Source organism: Phocoena phocoena, chromosome 7, assembly GCF_963924675.1.
Source record: "Phocoena phocoena chromosome 7, mPhoPho1.1, whole genome shotgun sequence".
Classification (NCBI taxonomy): domain Eukaryota; kingdom Metazoa; phylum Chordata; class Mammalia; order Artiodactyla; family Phocoenidae; genus Phocoena; species Phocoena phocoena.
In genome coordinates this window covers 20353825-20371295 of record NC_089225.1, presented here as the reverse complement: position 1 = coordinate 20371295, position 17471 = coordinate 20353825, and the positions used below count along the sequence as shown (strand labels likewise).

General features: G+C 54.1%; 1 protein-coding gene across 1 annotated transcript in view; it reads left to right on the top strand.

Moving 5' to 3' along the window:
• TMEM163 (transmembrane protein 163) overlaps positions 1–14700 on the top strand; it is a 253624-nt gene extending 238924 nt beyond the window's left edge. The window contains exons 6-8 of the mRNA XM_065881059.1: positions 4742–4853; positions 12706–12847; positions 14135–14700. Coding sequence (XP_065737131.1) covers positions 4742–4853; positions 12706–12847; positions 14135–14195 — 315 coding nt within the window. The 3' untranslated portion in view covers positions 14196–14700. The remainder of the gene's footprint in view (positions 1–4741; positions 4854–12705; positions 12848–14134) is intronic.
• Positions 14701–17471: the final 2771 nt, after the last annotated feature.

The window sequence follows — 17471 nt, the reverse complement described above, 5'->3', positions numbered from 1 at the left end:
CTGGGAAAAAATCTAGGTCCTGCCATTAGCTGAGTGACCCTGGGCAAGTCATTTAACCTCTGTGCATCTGTTTCTCCACCTTTCAGATGCCTGCTTGACTGGGCTGTGAGGATTATGTGGGACGTGACAGGTGTAGCTGCTCTTTGAGAGACGCTACCCGTGGTGCATACCTACTGGGGTTGCAATTTCTCATCCTCAGCCAGGTCTGCTCTGTCTTCCTGAGTCTTGGGAAGGAATCCTCTCAGAAACTCCTTGTATTACACTGAGGACTGTCTTAGTTCAGGATGTGATAACAAAATACCATAGACTGGGTGGCTTTTATTTGTCATGTTTCTGGAGACCGCAACTCCAAGATCAAGGTGCCAGCAGAGTCAGTGTCCGGTGAGGGATCTGTCCTTGGGTCAGACAGCTGCTTTCTCACCGTGACCTCACCTGACCTTTCATCAATGTGTGTAGGTGGAGAGAGAGAGAGAGAGAGAGAGAAATCTGTTCCTCTCATTAGAAGGGCACTGATACCACCATGAGGGCCCCCTCCCTCATCTCCATCTCCAAATACCATCACAGTGAGGGTTAGGAACTCCACATAATGCGTTTGGGTAGAACACAAACAGTCCATAGCAAGGACTGACGTCTTCAGCAGGCTGATGACTACTTCTCTGTGACCTTATGCTCATGCTAGCAGTAGATGTGGTGGCTGTGTGGAGAGAGGGGAGCCAGGTGGGCTCTGGGTGGGAAAATCACAGCAGAGTTCTAGGATGTTGAAAGCTGTTTTTGGGCAAGGGCATTGGCTGGTCCTCCGTGGGTCCTTCTTCAGGGTTTATTTTTTCGGAAGCAGATCAGCACGGCAATGGTGAGCAAAGCCTGGATGAGGCTTCAAGGCGGCCACAGTCTCTGTTTTTCCAGACTTGGGGAAGGCAAATGTCCCTTCAGAGCTGATGCTGGGAGCAGACTGGTTGCTGGGAATAATCCACAGATAGGAAAAACCTGAGTTTTGCATGTTGGCTTCTGCGTCTTTGAATATATCATTTACTCTGTGCCAGGCACCGTTGGAGCACTTTGGAACATCCTTATGGAGGAGTATGTGAGGCTCAAGCAGCGTAGCGGAACCTCTCTAAGTGGTCAGGACAGGGCTTTGTTGCAGGGGTGGGGCCGTGCAGGATGACGGGAGCTGCTGCTCCGGAATCTGGGCCGGAACTCAGCAGGGCTGCCTGGCGGGAGGCAAGCACTGCAGGAAAACTTGGGACCCTGAAAGTGGCCTGAATCCACATCTGACCCTCACGGTCTCAGCCTCGGTGACACGGGTGACCTGCGGAGGAAGCCTGTGTCGTGAAGCTGCACCCATGGCTGGCTCAGGACTCAGAGAAGCTGGAGGAGGGGATCCAGTGGGAGCTGGCAAAGCTGAGGACCTGGCTTCTACCCCACCCCCAGGCTGACCCAGTGGATCAACAACACGTGCACCACAGCACCTGGTGCCCTGTACCTGCCTTCAGGGACGAGGGGCCGCCACTTCACCTCCACCTTCTGAATCTCACACAGGTGTCTCTGGTGGCCGAGTGTGACTTGGAAACACCTAGCAAGGGAATTCCAGGAAACACAGTTCCTGCTGATCCCTGTGGATACACCACACAGCTACCAGGGGTGGCAGGTCTCTTCTTTTTTTGCATTTTACAGATCCGTGAACGGAGTGGGGGGGTGGTTCTGTGACTTGCCCAGAGTCACACCGTTACTAAGTGAGGCTTCTGCTCCGGTGCCTTTACCTATCATACAATGCTTCTGTTATACTTGATTACATCAGAAACCCCATCTCCCGTTCCTCCGGGATTCCAGTCTATGGGAGGCTTCTCTAAGGTGAAGGATGGGTTCCAAACACCCCTTCGCCCTTGATAAGCCGCTGTGGACCTCAATCATAGTTTCTCCTACGTTTTTTTACATTGCACCACGTGTGCTTCTTTCTAGGTAGTAAATCCCCTATGGTTTCTTTTATAGCGATGCTCACCGTACTTTGGGGCTCACCATTAGCACCTAGCGTGGCTGTTTGGTGGAATAAGTGAGTGTGTGGGTGATGCGTTTGGGGCCTTTAATAACAGTTGCTACATCTTATTGCACATCAAGCTGCCTGCTGGAGGCTGTGGGTATCACACTGCTCTTGACGGAAGAGAGAATTGAGATTTGAGAGCTTGGGTTTGTTTCCCCAGTAAGCAATGTAGTCTAGATTTGAGCAAAGATCTGCTGGCGGATCACTGCCCTTTGTCAGCCAAGCCCCCATTCAGCAGTTTGCTCCCCGGGTTAGCAGACCCAGGGGAGGACCAGCAAAGCCATGCTGGCTCTTCTCAGGGTGCATCTGGGGCTGGGAGCGGAACCTCAACCCCCAGCTCCCTGGGACCTGGATGGGGGTGAACACAGCCTTTCTCTGTCTCTGAACATGTAGGGATGAGGGCTTTGCCAACAGATCGGGTGAAGCCAGAAAGGCTTTAGGCATGGGGTGAGCAAAGTGAGAATTCACCTTCTCAATCTGGGGCCTCACAGTATTTGATGGACTGCCTCAGTCTCCCAACTTAGGCTTTTTATTTTAAAAAAAATTCATTAATTAATTTGGTTGCACCAGTTCTTAGTTGTTGCAGGCAGACTCCTAAGTTGCGGCATGTATGTGGGATCTAGTTCCCTGACCAGGGATGGAACCCAGGCCCCCTGCATTGGGAGCGTGGAATCTTAGCCACTGTGCTACCAGGGAAGTGCCACCAACTTAGGCTTTTTGAATCTTATCTGCATCTGGGTCTATGTCGGTACTTGATTCCTTAATCATGTTTGCCCTTTTTTCGTATGGGCACCCTCTCCCATAATTAGACTGAGTTTCTGCAGGAAGAGAGCTTGGATTTGGGGGTCCTTCCCCACCGCCCGCCCCCGTGGCCCCTGGTGCATTAACTTCATGCACCGGCAGGGACTGGGGATCCGTCCAGTGGCCAGGTCTGGCACAGTCCTTACTGGTCATTTGAGGAAGTGAAACTTCAGTGAGGTGATTGTTTTTAAAAACTTCAAAATTTGAAATAATTTCAGATTTATACATCCGTTACAAAGACATTACAGAGGGACCCCATAGTCCCTTCCTCCAGCCTCCCCTAAGGTTAACGTCTCACGCAGATAACCAGGGTACCATTACCTAAACTAGGGAATGACAACAGTATTAACACAACTCCAGCCTCTGCGCTGATTTCTCCGGCTTTCCCATGTAATGACCTTTTCTGTTTCTGTGGCATTTCGTCCTCACACCTCCTTAGCCTCCAATCTGTGACAATTTCTCGCTGGTTCCTTTCACGACCTTGAAATTCCATGACCTTGACATGGATGAGAAGTAGTGCTCAGGTGTTCTGTAGGCTGTCCTCAGCATGGGTTTGTGTGATGGTTTTGCACGAGTCAACTGAGGTTACGGGTTCGGGGTGGAACACCCAGAGGCCGCCTTCTTCTTCCCGTCCCATGCCGTCTGCAGGCACACGATAGCAGCATCACTTACGCACGGTCATGCTCATCTTGATCACTTACTGGGTTTCCCGCCTGTAAAGTCACTACTTTCCTCTTCTCTGTATTCTGTTTGTTAGCTACGAGGCGTGAGTCCAGTCCAGTCGACGCTCGGTGGAGGAGGGAATTAAGCTGAGCCTTTTTGGGGAGGGAGTAGCACAGGATTTGCGGACATCTGTTAAAACCAACCACCGTTGATCAGTGCTGTGCAGGAGGTGCTTTTTGTTTCTGTTTTTTTGCTGCTCCGTGCGGCATGTGGGATCTTAGTTCCCTTGGGGTAGATGCTTTGATGTTGTGCAGGATACCCTGTTTCCAGCAAGGTGATTTTTTTTTTTTTTTTTTTTTTTTCAGCAAGGTGATTTTTCAGATCACTTTGCTGAGTGTAGAACCCGGGGGAACAGGCTGTCTTCCCTCTTACCAGCGTTCTGTGATTCGATTAATAAACAGCGTAAGGAATCCTATTTCTTTGAGTATATGTGATGCTTCATGAGATTTTTGCTGGCAGTGGCATTGTAATATTGGGGACTCTGGAGGCTGTGTTTCATGGGAGTGATGCCTGGGAACCCGAAGCTGAGAGGCCCTATGGGATAAGGCTACTCGCTTTTGCATATGAGACTCATATGACTCATGCATTTGCTTGCAAAGGTAAGCTAACAACTTAGAGGAAGTGCTAAGATAACATCAATAGCAGACTTTATTTTTAGATACCTTTTCCCACCTTGAAGGCTATATATGAACTTCCAGTTGCTTGTGCGAGGTTAAGGAAAAAATATGGTTATAAGTAGCTCCAGCCATGATGGACCCCATGGCAAGTTCAGGTGGCTCTGTTCTTAGGCCAGTGGTGTACTTACACGTTCCGGGCTTCGCAGTCAGCTGCTTTTTGACTTCTCCATGGAAAACTCTACATAGAAGTCACTGTTTTTAGCATTTGACCGACTCCGTTGATCAGTGATTGCCAACCATTTTGGCAGAATAGCGGGAAGGGGAATCTCCTACAGGAAAGGAAGTATGTAATCGGTTTCTAAGGAAATATAAGTCTGGATTATTCGTTTTCGATCATCTTTTTCGATTCCCAGTGACACAGGTAACTGAGGTATAAAAACAAGCAATATACCCCACCTGGTGGCAGCGTACTCCCCTGATGACTTGTTCTGGGAACAAAGGCCAGTGGCTGGCAATCTGCTCTCACCTGAGCTGAACTGTTGAAATCTGGAACTTTCTCTTCTAGGATGATTTCCTGTTCAGCGTCTCCATTTTAAGTGGGATCCTTTGCAGCATCCTGGCTGTGCTGAAGTTTATGCTGGGGAAGGTTCTGACCAGCAGAGCCCTCATAACCGATGGTGAGTAAGGCCAGTGTGTCTAGGGGCTGAGCTCACAGTGAGGGGAGGTGCTGTTTGGGTCACGTTTCGCTGCTCGTCTCGCAGAAGAGCTCAACAATTCGGAATCTGTTCCTCACTGCCCTCCCCTCCATCCAGGCCGTTTAGTGATTCTCAGGGTTTCCTGTCAGGGCAGATGTCTTGTGCCCTAGGAATTGAATACACTCTTCCTGAATCACCTCCACCGGCACCTCCTACCAGGGTGGCTCAGGGCTCCCCAGGCTCTTAATCATGGAGCACAAAGGGCTTCCCAGAGCCTTGCATTTGATGTGCATTGCTCCAAATAAAAAGTAAATGTCTTCCCTGGGTTCTGTGCAGGTTTCCTTGGTGAACGCTCCACGCCCATTTCCCCCTCCAGCTAGTGAAACGCTTACCTGGGAGTTCAAGTTGCAGTGACCAGGGCTTCGCCAGGGAAATGAGCCATGTGTTCTCTGCTCAAGACCCAAACCAGGCAGAGATGTCCCTCTGCGTCCTGTGGGCCAGGAGGAGCTTCCCGCGTGGCCTCTGGGCTGACAGAGAAGGATGTGTGAAAGTAGAAAAAGCACGTTTCCGTTTTTTGCAAACTAGTGCTGGCATGTAAACTAGAAACATGATGGACACTACTGCCTGCCTGTCTTCTTTTTCTTTATCCTGGAGCGTGTGAAGTTTCTGGGGGTTGTGGGAGTAGCGACCCGAGCCCCTGTGCCCTGGGGTGGGAGGTCCAAGGGTAAAAGCTGGTGGGCTGGTGGATATGCTTGCACAAAGTAGAGCAGAGATCGTTAGGTTCTTCTTTCCCTCCCTCCCTTCCGTTTTCTTTCTTCTTTTTCTCCCCTCCCCCCCCCTCCCGCTGCACTGTGAGATCTTACTTCCCAAACTAGGGATTGAACCCGGGCCCCAGCAGTGGAAGTGCTGCATCCTAAGCACGGGACCGCCAGGGAATTCCCATGGTTCCTTTTTGAAGGAGAGCACCGCTCCCTCCTCCTCAGATCCTCGGGGTTCTCTCCTATGTGCCATACGTGGGCGCAGTCACGTGTGGGCAGCTGTTATCCGTTGAGGACGGGGCGGGCGGCGGTCAGAGGCCCTTCCCTCCCAAGTGACGAGCATGGTGACACGGTGTGGACTTGGACTCCTGATCCTGTGCCGATGCACTGCCGTGTGTGGAGCTGGACTTCTGCACGGTGGGGCAGGCAGGCAGGAGGTCAAAGTGATGCTTCCAGGACTGGGGGAGAAGTGTTCGCTCCGTGTCATTTTTGTGGTCTGGTGTTTTTTAAGCTGGAAAAGAAAACGCCTCCTTTGGCTGTGGAATCCTCCTTTTTTTAGGAATGAGAGCACAGGCGGCCTTGTGCTGAGAGCAGTAACCAGGAGTTTGGGTGTGGGTTCTCCAGGCCACCTTCCAGGTTCTTTTCTGTTGCTCTGAGGGGCGCAGCTCTGCCTGCACCCTTTAGGCCTGAACAGAGCAGAGGTCTGGCTGGACCTTGAATCTCCAGCGACGTGTACTGTTCCTTCCTTTCGAAGTCTCTTTACCCTTGCACACGAGGGACGGGAAGGCCGGCCTGGGGGAAGCTGTACCAGTCAGCACAGTTTTCGGGGCTCCGGGTGGTGAGTACCCAGCAGACGCTCCTCTGTCTGCCCTGAGTTGATCCCATAAGTCAGAGAGCCCCTCTGACTTACAGATATCAGCACTTTCTGTATTCAGATGACTGCAGCCGAGACACTGGGCCGGGAGCCTGAATGTGGACCCAGCAGTCACGCCTTCCTCCCAGGCCGCCAGGCAGGGGGCCCTGTCCCCTCTCTACCCATGACCACGGGGCTTGAGCCCCTTCTTCTCAGAACAGTGGGTGCCCCTCCCTCGACCGGTGACTTCACCTAACGCCTTATAGGCTTCACTCGTTCTAACGTCCCGCCATTTTGTGTGGTGTAAGAGAAGCCCCTGATGAGAAGTATGTGTTTTCTAATGAAATAACTCCTGATGTCATCATTTTCACATACAAAACCATCCACCTGCATAAGCAGTACTTCCGTCCTACTCTTGACCCAGGGAGAGGGGTCATTACAAAGAGAAGTGGGTGGTTTAAGTGAAAATTGTTCCACCGACAGGCGGAAAAGGGAGCCTGGGGCATCTCCGGGGGGAAGAGTTAGGAAGGGAGGATATGAGGGGCCCCGACGCGTGGGCGAGGGCGGACCATTCAGCACGTTAGGTCAAGGGTGGGATTTTGGATGTTTTGCTAAATGTTTAAACAGACGAGGTGACATGATGGATGTTTTTAAAAGAGACTTGTGGCCATCAAGGTAGAGAACGGAGCGGAGAGGCCTCAGGGAGGGGAGCTCTCGGGGTGGTGGCCTGGGTCGGGGAGGGGGAGATATGGGGGAATGGAGGAAGGGTCGGCGATATTTATAACATGGGCAGGGCTTGGGGATGAATTGGCTGTGGAAGTTGAGGAGAGACAGACCGGCAGAGCAAGACAGAGAGGGCCCTATTGCAAAGAGCTGAGGCAGCACCCCGGTCCCATTGGCTGTCACCCGTGAGGGCCCCCTCCCCGCCATCAGGGGGCATGGTTGTCGCACTCTGCAGTCCCCCGCTTGGTGGGAGTGTCAGCTAAATAGGCGGCAGTAATTACAGCCTCCTGCGAATTGCCTCGTCTGGGATCCCGATTTTCCTCATTCATTGATGAGCAGAAGTAGGGAACCACCTGTAAGTATCTGCTCTCTGTTCTTCCCTCACGTGGGGAGGTCGGGGGCCGCCTGGGCTTCGGGAGCCATGCCTGCCGTTACTGTTGGTCTGGCCCAGGGCAGGGGGCCAGGCTAGTTAATACTGCAAATCAGACAGAGGAAGATTGTGGAAAGGTACCTGGGGCGAGTTCTGAACGAGGGGCCAGCAGCCGGGCTCCAGCGCTGCCCGCAGGACAGCCGGAAACCCGAGTTGAGGGGCCTGGGTTGGCTGTTCTAAAGTATCAAGAGTCTGTGGTGGATTTCAAGTACATGAACGACTTTGAATCAGAATTTCCTGCATACAATTAATAGGGGCTTCATTACACAGATTCTTGTCTAGTCATCAACACCAGAAGAGCCTCTAATCAAGATCGCCTGAGACATTGTTTTGTTTTCTAAGATGATGACGGCGTTTATTTTTGGCAAGAGCCCTGGCTTTAACAAACAGGCAGATGGAACAAGCATGTGGGCCTGGGTGGGGTGCGGACAGCGGCCCAGAGGTGAGTGACCGATGGGGCCTTGTGTGCCTCATTGGGAAGGTGGGTGGCCTGTGGGCTCAGTGTCCTTCCTGGGGAGTAGCTGCCGCTAGGAAGCCTCTAAAATTCTGAAGGAGGCCGCGGGGTGGGTACGGAGTCGTCCCCCAGTCCGGGTGTGCCGTTTCCAGGGTCCCCGCACAGGCTCATAAGAGTTGCAGCTGAAATGAGTCAGGCTCCGTCACAACCACAGGTGGGCAGAGCGGAGCAGGTCAGAGACTCCTGGAAGGTGTGGGTGAACAGGGTGAAAGTTTCCACCAGCCGTGAACCATCCGGAGTCTGCATGGGGTGGGTGGGTCCCCCCACTGTGGAAAGGAGAGGCTGGTGGGTCCTGGGCTGGCAGAGCCCGGTGACTTGGTGGAGTGAGTGGACATCTAGTGGCTGTCTGGGGGAAGCTCCCACCCTCTGCAGCCTTTCTGAGCTCCTCCGGGCTTCTCTGGGGGCCGCGGGGGCCCACGGGTACCCACGGCAAAGACGGAGAAAGAAGAATGAAGGATTCCAGTCTGCCCTGGGGCAGCAGCCATCTCCAGCTGTCTCTGCCTTTTTCCTGTAGCCACCCCCCAAAACAGAATTCCCCCAACTTGAGGCCTGAGAGGTAAACTCCAGCCCAGGTAGTAGCCCCTTGACGGGGTAGCGGTCTCTGAGGACGCTTTTGGTGGCCTTCTGAGAAAAGGCGTGGGCTACAGAGACTTCTTTTAAGAGGACTGGTCTGATTTCATTTGTTGAAAAGGACAGGGAGATTCGAGGGGCAGCCAGACGCAAGAGGGTAAATGCCAGCCTCTACTAATGGGAGAGGGGAGTATCTTGACGACCCTGGTATCAGGAGACAGGAGAGAAATATGGCCTCCCCCGTCTCAGAGTGGGCCCGCCGTCCCCCTCCTTGGGGAGAGATGGAAGCAGAATTGAGGGTGTGATATGCAGAGGCCCAAACCATGGGCAGGACAGAGAGTGGGGAGCTCCAAAGCGCTCTGCGTGCGAGGAGCTGGGAGAGACTCTGCGGTGACAAGGGCGGAGTGGAGTCAGCTACACGAGCCGCACGGCCAACAGAGAAGGGGAGCACGCTGACTGCTTTTCCCCATCGTCTAGAGGTGAGCGAGCCTGGAGGAGCCACGGAAACTAACACCACAGGGGCCTGGGTTGCAGCCTTGTCCCCTGGCGGCCCTGAGAAGGGGAGGCCAGGACGTAGCACGGGGAAGGGCGCCTGTCTCCTGTCGGTCGAAGGTGGAAGGCTTAGAGATTTGGCCTTGGGACTTGGCACTGGTGGGACACATCTCAGGTGAAGCTGATGCCAGCCCTGCCCTCCCGCTACCCACAGGGCACCCAGAGAAAGCTCTTTGTCAGGTCTGCTGTCCGCAGTGCAGGCCTTGGGGGAGGGGTACAAGTGCTCCCCGCGGACGGTGGGTCGGGATCCCCAGGTAGACACGGCAGGGCAGGTGGAGGCCCCGCCTGGAATAGCCCTCACCCGCCGCAGGCTCCCAGCAAGTCCCAGCCCCTCTCTCCACCCAGTTCCCTGGACTGGCGTCTGGAGGATGTGGTCCCCGGTGTCAGGAAGGTGGAGGGGTTTGCCTTTGCTAACCTGTGTCACCTGTATTGAGGTGAAACTGGGTTGGAAGGCTCCGCCGGGTGTGAAGCTTGCGGAAAGCCTTGGGAAGCGAGTGGGGAAGGTTGGCTCTCCAGGGGGCCCCAGACCACACCCTGAAGTTCAGGGGTAAATCCTCCGCCTCTCGGGGGGCTGTCTCCCCAGAGCTGTAGCCGCAGGCCCGCCTCGGCAGGGAGGCCCCCAGAGCCTGGGCAGCGGCGGCTTCCTCTCTCCCTCAGGACGGCCCAGCCCGGCCGGTGGGAGTCCACGGCTAAGGCCATGTCCATGCCTTCCCCTCCCCCCTCCCTCCGTCCGTTAACTCAGTATTTAATGCAGCAATCAGTCGAGTTCCCGAGAAGTGCCAGCCCCTGTGCTGGGACTTGGAGCAGAGCAAGGACAGACACAAAACTCCTGTCCTTACGCGGCCATTTCTGGTGGGAAACTGGGATGTCTGCAAAAAGAAAAATGGTAAAAATGTCTTGTTACAGAGAACCGCGAAGCAGCAGCAAGGGCGCGCGGGTAGGAGGGTGTGGCTGGGGGAGGGAGGGGCGGCCTTAGGGGCTCTGAGTCCAGGTGGAGGAGGCACCAGGACGAGGGGGGAGGCTGGGGCTGGCCGCTGCAGGCTGCGGCGTGGCCGGAGTGGGGGCCGAGGAGTGGACCGGCGGGCCTGGTGCGGCCGAGGAGGGAGGGGCTGGTCACCGCAGGACTCGCCGGCCGTGAAGAGTCTGGATGGTTTTTAGAACCGGGCTGCTGTTCGCTACAGAGGTCTGGCTGCCGCGAGGGGAATCATGGAGAGGATGGGGGATGCGGGCAGGAGGGGCAGCGGGAAGGGGGTAGACGGGGGGCGTGTTTGGGGGGGTGACAGGTGGCAAGAATGACTTGCCGGGTGGACGAGTTTCAGGATGTGAGAAAAGTCCAGGCTGGGCTCCTAGATGTTTGGCTTCGGCAGCTAGGTGAACGGGGGCGCTGTTTGCAGAGAGGGTGGCCGGAGGGTGAGTCGTTGGGAAGCAGCAGTTTTTGCCCTGAGCGTGTTCAGTTTGAGATGCATATATGTCTGCAGCTGAGGGGAAAGGTCAGGACGAAGGAGAGCTAGGGAGATGCGGGCTTATGGGATGGAGGTGAGAACCTGGCCGGAGAATATAGGCGGAGGAAGTGTTCAGGGGACGAAGGCAGGCATGCAGATGGGCTCCAGGAGGAGGGTCTAGCAAACGGGACTGAGAAGGACCAGCGAGGGTGCAGAGCGGGAAAGCTGCAGAGCACGGCGTCACTTGAGGCTGAAGAGACGTGTTCTTATTAGGAGGGCGTCCAGTGAGGACGAGGCGTTAAGCATGGCCTGTGGCAGCCGGTGCCATCCAGGACCAGGGCAGCGCTGGGGGGAGGGAGGGAGCTGAGTGGGACGGGGTGAAGAGAGAATGGGAGGTGTGATGGGGTAGCCAGCTCTCCAGGGAGTTTTGCGAAGGGCGGTAGTGAATGGGGATCGTGGTGGGTCCAGGAAGGAGGTAGAGGTGGGTGATGATGCTAAGACTTATCCCGGGGGGAGTGACCCAGGAGAGGGAGAAGAAATTCAAGAGCAAAGCCCTTCAGTGGACAGGGATGAAGGTTGCCAGTCTTACATAGGAATGGCAGTAACTGGAGAAGCAGCTGAGTATGTGAGGGCAGCAGGCATAGGCGGGCGGTGGACTTGGTGTTGCGAAGATGAGGTGTTGGTGTCTGAACCTGTGTGCTCGAAGAAGTACAAGGCCGAGTCCTCAGCTGAGACCTGGAGTGGGGAGATGATGGAGATTTGAGGGTGTGATGCAACAGGCAAATGAGATGTCCTTACAGGCCCAGCTTCATCTCGGTCCCATTGTTGAGGGGGCCGCCTGTCGAGGTGCACCCCGTGGATCCTGAGAAAGGGCTTGGCCTAAGTCATCTCTACCCTACACTCTTCTTCCTGTCCCTCTGCTCTTCATTGAGAACACCCCACACCCCCGCAGTGGTGCAGCCCACACTGAATGCATTTAAGTTTATTCACCAGAAGCATGGCGCCTTTACCCAGGTGGAGTTGCCAGGGAACGGAGCAGGCCTGCTGTCGGAGAGGTTACTGGCCTGCGTGGGCAGCTGCCAGGGGACCACCGGGCAGCGTGGACCTGCAGCTGCTCTCAGGCCCCAGTTATGCTGGGGCAGGCGAGGAGCCTTGTGGCTCACAGCACGGCGAGACCCCAGGTGCCCCTCTAAACCATCCCCTTCCCATGTCGCCTTGGAAAATCCACAGGTAGACTGGAAGTGCGATGCCTCAGTCGTGGGGACCCACTGAGGTGACGTGTGTGAAAGGAGACGGTGATCAACGTCTGTTAGCTCCAGTTCTGGTTGGATTGCCCTTTCTGCAATTAGGTAGCTAATGCTAGTCTATGCATTTCTTTCCCGGAGAGTGAAAAATCCTTGGGTGACTTAGGAGACACGGCAGGGAAAGCACACGGGTTCAGGTAGAATCCCAGCCCTGCCCCCTCTCCATCTGTAGAACGCTGGTCAGTTTACTACACCTCAGTCACTCTGCTCAACTTAAGTTTTCTCACTGGTAAAACGAGGGTGATAATCTGACTTCAGAGTTGAGACAACCCCAGCTCTGTACTTGCCCAGCAGACACTGGACAGGTGTGAGTCACTGAGTATTGAGTGTCCCCTGTGTGTTTGGCAGGCCTGGTGCCCCTGCCCCTCTGGAGACCTGTGTCCCTGGGGCATGGGAGGAAGACGACAGGAGCCATACACAGGCTGTCACTTGGGCATGGTGGCTGGCAGGGGATGGACGCTGAGGGTGACAGCTCCCTCTAGGGAGGTCTCTGGTGACGTGTGAGCAGAGATTTGTCAAACCATGTGGGTGTCTGAGGTGGTGGCCCTCACCCGAGAAGTGCTTCTGGAACCTCCCTTCCAGTACGCGTTCCGGGATGCAGAGGCATGCCTGGCATTTTGGTAGTTTTCCTGGTGGCTAAGCAAGTTCACCGGGCACTGCCCTCAGCCCCTCTCTGCTCCTCTCCCAGGGTTTAACTCCCTCGTGGGGGCCGTGATGGGCTTCTCCATTCTGCTGAGTGCCGAGGTGTTCAAGCACCACTCGGCGGTCTGGTACCTGGACGGCAGCATCGGGGTGCTGATCGGCCTCACCATATTCGCCTACGGGGTCAAGTAAGTGCTGTTTCCTCTTCGCTCTCCGGGCGGCCACGGGTGCTTCATTCCCCAGCCCTGACGATCATGTCTTGTACCTGTGACCCTCCCGCCCCCGGGGGAGGTCAGGAGACTGGAAAAGCCCCCTGCAGCCGTCACATACTCTGGGGGCTGGGACAGGAGTGAGGCAAGGACTTGCACCAGGGGGCCTAGGCTTTCAGTCACAAAGGGTCCGCTTTTGTGTGCTGTCTTTTATAGTTCCTTAAAGTCCCCTCTGCCACCTGCTACAGATGCCGGGACCTCACACTTAGAGAACTTTTTACAAAAGGGACTCTGGTGCAGGAGGGCTACGTGTAGAGTTGGTTCTAGCCCAGCCTGAGGCCTGTCACTGAAGAAGTGCCCAGCAGGCAACGCTGGCTCTGCATCCAGCATCTAGGCTGGAGTCGGCCTTTGAAAAGAGAACGGTTTCTCAAAGGTGCTGAGCTTTTAAATGTTAACATGCCTCCTCTCTCCCACTACGATGGCTATGATAAAAGACACGGTAAGAGTTGGTGAGAATGTGGAGAAATCGGAACCTCCGTATCTTGCCCGTGGGCATGTAAATTGTTCAGCCGCTTTGGGGATAGTTTAGCAGTTCCTCAAAATGTTAAACGCGGAGCCGCCGTTTGACCCAGCAGTCCCACCCTTTGGTGTATACTCCGGCGAAACGAAAACACATCCATGCAAACACCTATGCATGAACATTTATAGTGGCATTATTCACAGTGGGCAAAAACGTAGAGACAACTCGTATGCCCAACGTGTGCGGGTTTTAAAGAACCCAAACGCCCATTAACTGATGAATGGATAAATAAAATGTGGTAGAGCTATGCAGTGGAGTATTTATACAGCCATAAAAAGAATGAAATACCGATTCATGCTACTGATAGATGGATGAACCTCGAAAACACGCCCAATGAAAGGAACCAGTTGCCAGAGGCTACATCTCGAATGATTCCACTTATAGGAACTATCCCCAACAGGCAAATCCATGGAGATTGAGAGTACGTTTGTGGTTGTCAGGGGGAGATGGGGTGGGGAGTGACCGCTAGAGGGCATGGAGTTCCTCGCGGGGGGGGGGGGGCGATGAAAATATTCTGGAATTAGATGGGTGTGATGGTTGCCTGTACTAAAAACCGCTGAATTGTAGGAATTGTATAGTATGTGAATTATATTTATAAAAAAACAAAGCCCCGATCTGTTTCCCAAGTGCTCAAGCCCAGGGCTGCGGAGGGTCTGTGTTGGGGTGACCGGCCTTTCTCTTCGCAGGCTTCTCATCGACATGGTGCCCAGGGTGAGGCAGACGCGCCACTACGAGATGTTTGAGTGAAGGAGGCCGGGGCCGGCTGCTCTGCATCCGCGTGAGGACTGTCAGGACCACCAGAGGTTTCCATGCAGGCAGACGGTAGTGATGTTTAACTGAACGGTCACTTTCCTTGTGCTCACGGGAACCAGGTCTCCCCAGCAGGCCGGACCGCACTGCTTCCCGCCACTGCCCCCGCCAAACACCGCAGGACCATGAGCACGGAGCAGGACCCCGTCTCCGGCGGGAGGACTGACCTTTTCCATCTTCTGCAGTAAAAAGGTTCGTGTGGGGAGGATACGACGTCTGCTTGGTGGAATGCCTCTGGGATGCTCCCAGCCTCAAATGGAGAGCAGCTCCCCGGACTCACCTCCTCGGTCCTCCACGTGGGCCCGGAGTCTCCTGGCAGATTTTAAGAGAAGACCGTACCCGTTGGTCCCTCACCCCTTTATCACTTCCTAATTTCTGTCCATGTATTTCATTCATTTCATACTGTTTTACTAATCCTCAATCTAAACACCAGATTTGTTCTGAAGGAGGAGACCATTCTATTTTTAAAGTGCTTCGTGATAGATGTGTGAGCTTTTGCATGGTCGAACTCAGCCCCTGACCCTTCCTTTGTACATTCAGACCCCGAACGTACGTGTAAACACAGGATCCCTTTTGGAGAGGTGTGAAACTAGTTTATTTGTAATAAATAATTATATAATCTATCCATATATGTATCTATATGCCGTGTGACGTGGTAATGGTACATTTCAGTCTGTTCACGTAGTAAGGAACAAGCTGTTCTCGGTTTATGCAGCGTTAGGCATAGATTCTGTTCAAGACACACACACACGGTCTCCCCACACGCAACATTCTGTGCCTCTAGCACTGCTGCTTGTCCGGGCGACGGTGACCAATAAAGACCTTGACCTGTTTTGTACGGTATGGGGACGTGATGGTGAAGGTTGTCACTGCTGTGGGTGAAGCACGGGGTGTCGGGAGGGGCGGGGGTCAGTCTCACCCCCCGCTCAGGGAGGGGAAGAGAGAGTAGCCACATACATCCATGTGGTGGTGCCTGGAGCTGACCACCCCCCCCCCCCACCAGTCCGGGAGGGCCGTGCCCCACCCCCCAGCTACCTTAGGCCCCGGAAGGGGAGGTGGTGTGGTCCTTTCTAAGAGGTCACTGACCTTGGAGAGAAAGGCACGCTGAAAGCATCTGATTAAACCAACGGCATTTTGAGGCATATTCTATTGGTCTGTTAGAAGAGATGGACACTGTCCAGGTCTGGGAAATGCGAGAGTCAAGAGGTTTCTTTTCTGCAGGTTTTTCTCCCTGTATTTACTGTTTAATATAGTTCCCATTGTGACAGCTACGCCGTGGCAGCCCCCAAACTTAGGCACCCAAGTTATGCTCACCTTCCTTGGGGACGTGTGTCCCATCAAACATGCAGGCTGTCTCCCTTGGTGTCTCTGCTCTGGGCAGCGACCAGAAGGTTCACCAGCTTCGGAGAGGCTGCATCACGGCCCTCCACCATCCCCACAACAAGCCCCCGGTGGGAGCATGAACTGGAACTTCCTTGTTCCCAGGGCTTGTGCCCAACCACACTGAGCCCTGGGGTCAAAGTGCTCTCTCTGAAGTGGGGACACGTTCCAGGTCTAATAAGCCCTCCGATAGCCTCTTAAGGGCTGTCTCGCTAGCACATCCTTCAAGATTTTTACACATCTGATGGAGTACAGTTACCTACAAAACAAACAACAGTCTACCTGCAAACTCAATTCCCTTCTAGGTGAGCGTGCTCTGCAATTAGTGTTGGTGGGTGTGACGATGCAAGGGAAAGGGTGTTCCATAGGGAGCCCCCCACCTCCCCAGTTCCTTAAACCTACCTTCCTATCAGCATTTTCGGCAGTGTACCTGCAAACGGTGAAACGCAGTCGGCAGCTGCCACCGCTGGGGGCTGCAGCTGGACGGGGTCCTGCTGGCGCCCTGGTAGCCACCCGCCCCGCCCCCAAATCACTTCCATCTGTCACACAAGAAAAGTTTATTGAAAAATAAAGTTCTCCCTAGTTTTCTCTACAACAGTGGAAAACAAAGCAGTGCTCTCTACGCCGGTACAGTACATTTGATAGCAACACCTTATTTGCAGAATCCCACACTACTTAACCCCAGAAGTGAACAGTAGAAAATGGTTGTACCAGGGGCTGGCTGAAGACACAGACGCGAATGGCCATTAGCTTACAGACATCAAGGCTGTGACAGCAACTACAGCAGAAAGGACGTCACCATCTCCTTTGGCATAGACTTCCACTCTTGTTCATACCCGGGTAGGCCGGTGAGCAAAGGCATCCCACGTCTGCTCCATCTCAGCTGTGCCCGAGGTGGCTGCCTGTGCTAGGTTCCCGGCCGGCTGGCCCAGGGAGCCCTCCAGCACCGCCAAGGCTCTGAGCCTCCAGGACCACCCTTGCCCCCCACGGACCCAGATGGGGCCCTGCCCGCCCCACGAGCGCACGGCTGCCCTTGCCTCCCTTTGTCGTGCCTCACCGGATGCAGGGGGCTGGGGGGTAATCTGAAGGCTCCACAAGATCAGGGAAGAACAGAGGAAATGATGCTTTGAAGAAGGTAAGTTCCCATCTTAAATGACTGCTGATTTAGCTGAAGAGAATCCAAAGGATCTGAAAAAGACACCAGACTCCAACATATTCCTCCATTTTGCACAAATGCAATCTATGCAGAATAGGGCCAAGATAGGAGAGGAGATAAAACTCTAAACCTATCTAGGGAAGCAAGAAGTTGAAACTAACCCCCCCAACCCCCGCCAAAAAAAAAAAAAAAGCGAACTGACATTCAGGCGATCTGGGAAAACAACATGAAGCCCCGAGTAGCCTCTTGGAGCTCTGAAGACGCCCCCGCCACCCCCATAGAATAACCTTTAATGTGAGAGAAACGTGACAACTAACCAGCCTGGGAGACTGATCCTCTTGGACTGGACAGTGCAGGAGCCACCCTGGCCAGCAGGGGGCGCCAAAAGGGGCTTCCTGGGGAGCGATTAAGTTCAATTGGTCATTCCTTTCCCCTTCAATAAAAAACAGAAACGCCTCTATCATTGCATTTCAGAGAAAGATGGGTAACTTTAAGGGGACAGTCTGTCAGAGAATTCATTTTAATTTCCAGCTCACCAAGTTCTGCAAAGCAAAACCCTGGAAGAGTCCAGAAGCTGAGTGGGGTGCGGTCCACAGCATGTGGCCAGAGGTCACCCTCTTATGTTCAGTTTGCTAATTCTTGCGGCCCAGTTCCATCTGGGGCTGCAGTCTGGCGTA